This window comes from Copidosoma floridanum, unplaced genomic scaffold (genome assembly GCF_036245765.1).
Source record: "Copidosoma floridanum isolate Cflo_tuat_1 unplaced genomic scaffold, Cflo_Japanese_pri ptg000013l, whole genome shotgun sequence".
NCBI classification, from domain to species: domain Eukaryota; kingdom Metazoa; phylum Arthropoda; class Insecta; order Hymenoptera; family Encyrtidae; genus Copidosoma; species Copidosoma floridanum.
Window position 1 is genome coordinate 11,013,817 of NW_028321890.1, and position 7,472 is coordinate 11,021,288.

At 37.3% G+C, this 7,472-nt stretch overlaps 1 protein-coding gene across 1 annotated transcript; it reads left to right on the forward strand.

Annotated features, from left to right (window-relative positions):
- Window positions 1-4,617: 4,617 nt before the first annotated feature.
- Window positions 4,618-6,811, forward strand: LOC106643450 (methionine aminopeptidase 1). Its single transcript, XM_014358598.2, is given in 7 exon segments — window positions 4,618-4,677; window positions 4,680-4,735; window positions 5,266-5,317; window positions 5,514-5,752; window positions 5,855-6,077; window positions 6,162-6,437; window positions 6,547-6,811. Coding segments are annotated over 7 exon segments (1,125 nt in total). The 5' UTR covers window positions 4,618-4,631; the 3' UTR covers window positions 6,780-6,811.
- Window positions 6,812-7,472: the final 661 nt, after the last annotated feature.

Sequence of the window (7,472 nt, forward strand, 5' to 3'; positions counted from 1 at the left end):
TAATTTATAAAATGGCAAAAGAATCGATATCAATAGAAGTATTAGTAGATGCACATAAAAAAGATCCTACAAATGGCATCACCTCATTATTATCTATGAGTGTAAATAATAAAGTAAGAGTTACTTCAAATAAAAAAATTGTTGACGCAATTTTTGATAAAATAAAAAGTAATTGCAGTTAAAATTTTTCAATGTTCTTTTTTACTTAAAAAAAAACAAGTGTAAGTAATCCATAGGAGAACACGATTAAAAAAGAGTTACAAATGACATGAAACTTATGTAAGTACATGCAGTGTAATTCTGAAATATTCAAAAGCGCGCGCCTTACAAACAACAAGATGGCATCCCGTCATGACTCTGCTAATTCAATGACTTGATCAATACTTTACAAAATATCTCAAATATTTCCAGGGTTACCTATATTTTTGAAGGTACCATCTGAAAGCTGAGATGTTTTTCTATAAAACAGTTACAGTCCTGACATGTAACTCCTCAATTATTGTTAGAAAATACCGATGTTTTCACGTTGCTCTATGAGAGGCTATGTATAATGTACGAACTTTGAGAGCAAATATCTCAAAATTTTCCAGGGTTAGAGAGGTAAATCAGGACACCGTTGGAATCAGCGTGTTTTTATCTATCAATTAAGCTACCTGTGACCTCCTAACTCCTCCCGCTGGAGCCCCCTTAATTACGCTGTGTCTATTCGCACCTAATATCCACGTACACGCATGCGCCTCGCTCGCTTCGCTCGCTCGGAAAAAAAAATAAACTTGGACCCTATAAGTACCGGACAGTAGAGTTACCCACTGCGCATGCGTATCCACTATATCCACGTAATTACGTGGATATACGGTACGTTTTGGTGCGAATAGACACTACGATTTAATTAACATTGGTTGCTAGAAATTCCGTGTCCTATATGAACGATTGATTTTTGACAATACAGAACGGAAAAATCCGCTCAACTCTTATTGGCTGTCAGAAAAGTCCGTATTGTGAAGCTCTTCACATAGACATGATATGATACACAAATTTTAATATGAACGTTCACAATGGAGCTATTCCACGGTGTAAGATGACAGGTGGTACGGTCCCAATATCCATATTGCCTACAGTAAATTTTTGTGAACATTTTGTATCATTTCCATTGTGTCATAATTGTAAAATTATATTAAAATTTATGTTAATTGATTTAAATGAAAATTAATATTATTTAGTGCACCAAAAATGACGTGAGTCTGTATACATCCTGGAACAAGGTTATTTAAGTGGCTTGAGATGTAAATACATTTTTTTTTTTTTAAGCAAACGACTCACAATTACTTTTGCGCTAGTATTATACAATTATAAAAGTACTTGCCACTACTTGGAGTATCAATATGTATAGTGCTCGCTAACACTAGTAGTGTAACTATATATACAATAAGTGTACATACCTTAAGGCTAGTACACTCTAATCCATAGAGGTATAAGAATAGAGGGGAAAAGCGCTATACTAGCCCATTAGCGGCAGCGACAGCATAACTAAGTGTAACGGGGCATCTGTCCTTGTTGCCAAAGCAACGTTATTGGCTACTTCTTCGTCCTGAATCCTACAGTTGATTCAATCTCATGTATGACTCGACCAATAACATAACTGCCAGACAAAGACAGATGCCTCGTTACGTAGCGAATTCTGCTGTCGCATATCACGCCCCCTTTTCTCCTCTATTCTTATACCTCTATGCTCTAATCAGCGTTGAGTTAGGCGGATTCAATATCGGAACTTTTTCCCTAGATCGTATATATAGCTATACAATGTAGGAAGAATGTTCCGTCGAGCAGACAGCACAGCAGTGAAGGGGCATTGCCAAAGTAACACGCGGTAATATTATAACACAAGCGCCTATCACCCAATGACCCAGGGCGCTAACTGGCCACACTGTTAAATAAATAATTTTTAATAACACAAGCGCCTATCTCTCAGTAACTTGGAGCGCTTACTGGCCACTCTGTTAAATAAATAATTTTTAATAACACAAGTGCCTATCACCCAATGACCCGGGGCACTAACTGGCCACTCTTTTAAATGAATAATTATTAATAACATAAGCGGCTATTACCCAATGACCCGGGGCGCTAACTAGCCACTCTTTTAAATAAATAATTATTAATAACATAAGCACTTATTACCGTATAACCTGGGGGGCTAATTGCAAATCTAGTAAATAAATAATTATTAATAAATATGTCAAGCACCTTTTTCCTGATGATCAGGGACACTTATTTGCAACACTATTAAATAATAAAAAGTTGATCGATAACATATGTAAACATATCACAATTTTAATTGCCCATCTAGTACGACAAAGATCTTTTTAAATGGCGCTCTTGTAATTCCTTGATAATTTATTATTCAATAGTAGACAGTAAGCGCCCCAGGTCATAAGGTAATAGGCACTTGTGTTATTGATAATTATTTATTTAACAGTGTGGCCAGTTAGCATCCTGGGTCATTGGGTGATAGGCGCTTGTGTTATTAATATTACAATTTTGAATTTCCGCGTGTCTTTGGCAATGCCCCTTCACTGCTGTGCTGTCTGCTCGACGGAACATTCTCCCTAGAACGTATAGCTATATATACGATCTAAGGAAAAAGTTCCGATATTGAATCCGCCTAACCCAACGCTGACTCTAATGCAAAAAATAGAAACTACATATACGGTCTTCGTTTCTCATCTCGCCATCTGCTGGATCTTAAATTAAACAGCGAAACAGCAAAAATATTTCACAAAAATTTTTAGAGTGTGTTATGCTCTAAGCAAAAATTATGACTACATGAGACCACCCAGAGATCCGGACCACCTGTATAATCGTATATCTTACAACGTGGGCTACAGTTACACGAGGAGGAAATAGCTAGTGGAAAGTCAGAACGTCAGGGACAAAAGTTTTGTTCGATTAAAAGGTTCCGAGCACTTCAAGTACTCTCACCCAAAAAATCTGCATTAGTGCCTGATTAACCTTTCATCTAGAGTAAATAAATTATCTACAGATAAGTTTTCAAGATAATTCATAGCTGGCTCTCTTAAGGCTTTTTTCGGTCACCTGGTCATATGCACGTGAAGCAGTAGTTGGAGCGTTCGGAGCGATTGGAACCTTTTTTTAATAGAATAAATCTAAATGTTCCCCCTCTACCAGGTTTATTTGTTAGGGTGTGATTACATGAAGACGGATGGACGTCCCACAAGTTCGGGAAAACGATGCGCAGTTGTTTTGGTTTAAAATATGAAAAGCCCGCCTTGCATGTTGGTATTAATATTTTTTTTAAATTATTTTAAACAGCTGAACGTATTCTTTTTTTCAGCTCCTCTACAAACTTTTTAATTTTTTCCTTCCAGATTTCAATGTTTTTTTCATGGTATTTGAAATAATTAAAAAAAAATTAATACCAACATCCAAGGCGGGCTTTTTGTATTTCAAATCGAAACAACCGCGCATCGTTTTCCCGAACTTGCGGGACGTCCATCCGCCTTCATGTAATCGCACCCTTACGCTATTGCGTTTTTTCTGCTGTGGGAACTGGGAAGTGCGATGTTTCTATTGTATAATCATACAGGCATAAGAATAGAGGAGAAAAAGGGGCGTGATATGCGACAGCAGAATTCGCTACGTAACGGGGGATCTGTCTTTGTCTGACAGTTATGTTATTGGTCGAGTCCTACATGAGATTGATTCAACTGTAGGATTCAGGATGAAGAAGTAGCCAATAACATGGCTTTGGCAACAAGGACAGATGCCCCGTTACACTTAATTATGCTGTCGCTGCCGCTAATGGGCTAGTACAGCGCTTTTCTCCTCTATTCTTATACCTCTATGATTGTAATGCATCATATAAAAGTAATGATAATATATATATATATATATATATATATATATATATATATATCAAATGCATAACATCGTATGTTTTCCGCTGGAATACCCCGGCTCAACACCGTCATTAGCTGCTGTCATGACGTGACCGATATGTACCGCTCCAAGTGCCAAATGAACATTATTTTATCCCGGCACGGGCGGGACTGGAACGCGTAACTCACTAAAATGGTGGTGGGGGGAGACTCCTCTCTCTTTCCGCTGTTACGTTCCGTGGGCTATTTCCGCCTCATGTTACCGCGGTCTTAGTCTGCACGCACCTTAATAATCTCTCTATATAGTCTCTAGTAACTGCAGATTCGTTCACCTTACAATCCAGGGACGGTCGGGGACGGTGTGAGCGAGTCGGAGACGAAAGTGAACAAGTGCTCTTCTCCGATCGTCCGCGATCGTCCCTGACCGTACGCGATGCGCAGTTGTACACGTTAGGTTAGATTAATGCAAAAAGTAAACAAACTTGTTTGTATTTGCACTTCTTTATTTACAAACTATTGTTTACATACAGCATTAATCTAACCTAACGTGTACAACTGCGCATCGCGTACGGTCAGGGACGATCGCGGACGATCGGAGAAGAGCACTTGTTCACTTTCGTCTCCGACTCGCTCACACCGTCCCCGACCGTCCCTGGATTGTAAGGTGAACGAATCTTGCATACAGTGCATTGTGCATACTGTAAGTTCCCGGAGATCAGTATCTGTAACTGCATCACGATGTCGCAACCACCAGGCTGCTGCGAAACTCCCGGCTGCAGTGCTCACTGCTCCAGTGTCCAACTTTCCTCCAAATCGGTATCGGAAGCTCTTTTTGCTCCCAGGTAATTACAGCAGTCGATTGCAGTGTATTTAGCAGGCTGCACTTTCTGTAAACGCAACGATTATAACCTCTAAACAATTTGTATTTTTTCACTACAATAGTGTACATATTTTTTACGGATTTAAGTATTGAATGAACTGTAAAATCGAGCATATCGCACACTTGAAACTCACAAGAGCTCCTACAGCTGCAAATTTTCCATGATTATGTTTATGCGGATCGGAAATTCTTTTTTGTCGGTCCTCGAAGACATGGTTTATTTTTTAAAAGAACGGGAACGAATGAGCTAAGCTCGCGAGGAAGCCATTTCTGTTGATACTGTATCTTACGATTGCAAGCAAAATGATTAATTTCGCGCACAGGTATCACTGTGTACATAATATGCCATCTCAGAGTTAAATATGTGTGAATTCGATTGTTTCCGACAAGTCAAGCCGATCATGCAGCGATCCAGCTTGTAATTAACAAGTTCCAATACCAATATCTATATGTAACCAATTATTTCATTTTCTGTTACCCACTGACTGTCAGGACTGCTTCAAAGGCAACTGGAAGAGTCACAAAGGTTTGCACCAGCTAGCAAGTAAGTTCATACTCATGTCATACAGTTTTATTAATAGAGTGCCTCAGCAACCATGTATTTTTAAATTAGCTCCAAGTGTAACTGAACTAAACAGATTATCGATTCTTGTTAAGGCTCATTACGTGAAATTTAATTTCTAATTATTCAATATGAAACTATGATGTATCTTTTATAAGCATTTATTTGTCTGTTACAGAGGGGGGAAACAAAAATGAATCTACGAATGAGTACAATCCTTGGCCATCTTTCCAGTTCACTGGTAAATTACGTCCAGCACCCAGAGATCCTCTCCGATCAGTTCCCGACTCTATTGAGAGGCCAGATTATGCTACACATGCAGCTGGCATACCGCTGAGTGAGCAGGCAGTCAAGGGCTCTGCTCATATTAAAACATTGGATGATGAGGAAATTGAGGGAATGCGTGTAGCCTGCAAGGTAATATTATTATTTTTCTTATTGGTTGTAATTACAGCATCCCAAAAATTCATTCCATTGTAGAAGTTTTGATAATGATAACTGATTGACTGTATTTATTAGCTTGGCAGGGAAGTATTGGATGAAGCAGCAAAGGCTTGTGGAGTTGGAGTAACTACTGCTGAGATCGATAGGATTGTTCATGAGGCTTGCATTGAAAGAAATTGTTACCCTTCACCATTGAATTACTATCGATTTCCAGCAAGTTGTTGCACTTCTATAAATGAAGTAATCTGTCACGGTATCCCTGATCAAAGACCTTTGGTAGATGGTAAAATTTGTAATGGTATTATATTCGATGATCTTCCATGATTTTGTTTCCATAGCTGCCCCAACTGAATGTAGTTTCTTATTTGGCATTATTTTTCAGTCGACATTACTGTTTATCACAATGGCTTTCACGGAGATTTAAATGAAACTTTTTTTGTTGGCAACGTCAAACCAGAGGTCAAAAAACTTGTTCAGGTGACGCACGAGTGTCTCATGAAAGCCATCGATATTGTAAAATCAGGAGAAAAATACAGGGAAATCGGAAACGTCATTCAAAAACATGCTCAAGCAAATGGATTTAGCGTTGTTAAAAGTTACTGTGGACATGGTATTTATCGGCTTTTCCATACAGCCCCCAATATTCCTCATTACGCAAGTAAGTTAATCGAAATTTTGCACCTCAAAATTTTACTGGCATCACTTATAGTATTAAGGATGCAGTTCAATGATTTGCTTATTAAATTATTAATATCATCCCCTTAAAGAAAACAAAGCCATCGGAGTCATGAAACCTGGTCATTGCTTTACAATTGAACCAATGATCTCACAGGGTACGTGGCGTGATACAATATGGCCTGACGACTGGACTGCTGTTACAGTCGACGGCCTGTGGTCGGCGCAGTTCGAGCATACGCTTTTAGTTACCTTAACTGGCTGCGATATCTTAACCAAACGTTTTACCAATGATGGCAGTCCTTGGTTCATGGATAGCTCATAGTTGTATTCATTATAAATTTCTGTAAATATAAATAAAATGTTCTTCAAATTGACAGTATAGAGTAATATTATTCAAAGTTTAGCTCACTTGTACCAATATTAAATTGTACATCAGTTAAGGTTTCTTCTTTTAACAACAGGAATTTTAACTCAATGCCATACATTTTATCGTGTATATTTTTTATTAAACAAAACATATTTCAACAATATACTTCATAAAATGTACTTTCTATGTCGCTTAGAAATTTTATTCTCATACGAACTTTCTTTTCACACAATTAAGTACTACTTAATCTCATTTTTCATAAGTGTAAAAAAACTGCCTCTAATATTTTTAAACATTCTATTTGTAAATTGAAAAGGCATTTTTTTATAATGTCATACGCTAATGTACGGTTCATTGTCACTACTAATTTTGTAAAAGTTACATAATTAAAAATATAAATTTTTCAGTCAATATTTTGCACAAAAAAAAAATCAGTCAAACGATCTATATGAATGTAAAATAATGAAAAAATCATCAAATCACATTTTAATACTACTAGATAAATAAGTAAAAAAACCAGTAGTTCATAAATAAATCAATCTAAACAATACACATACAAGAGGAAATTTCCGCTTGTAACGTAATTATGCAAAGATGATTAAATACTTATAAAGTGATACCACACTTATCGTACTTCTATCGTGTAAT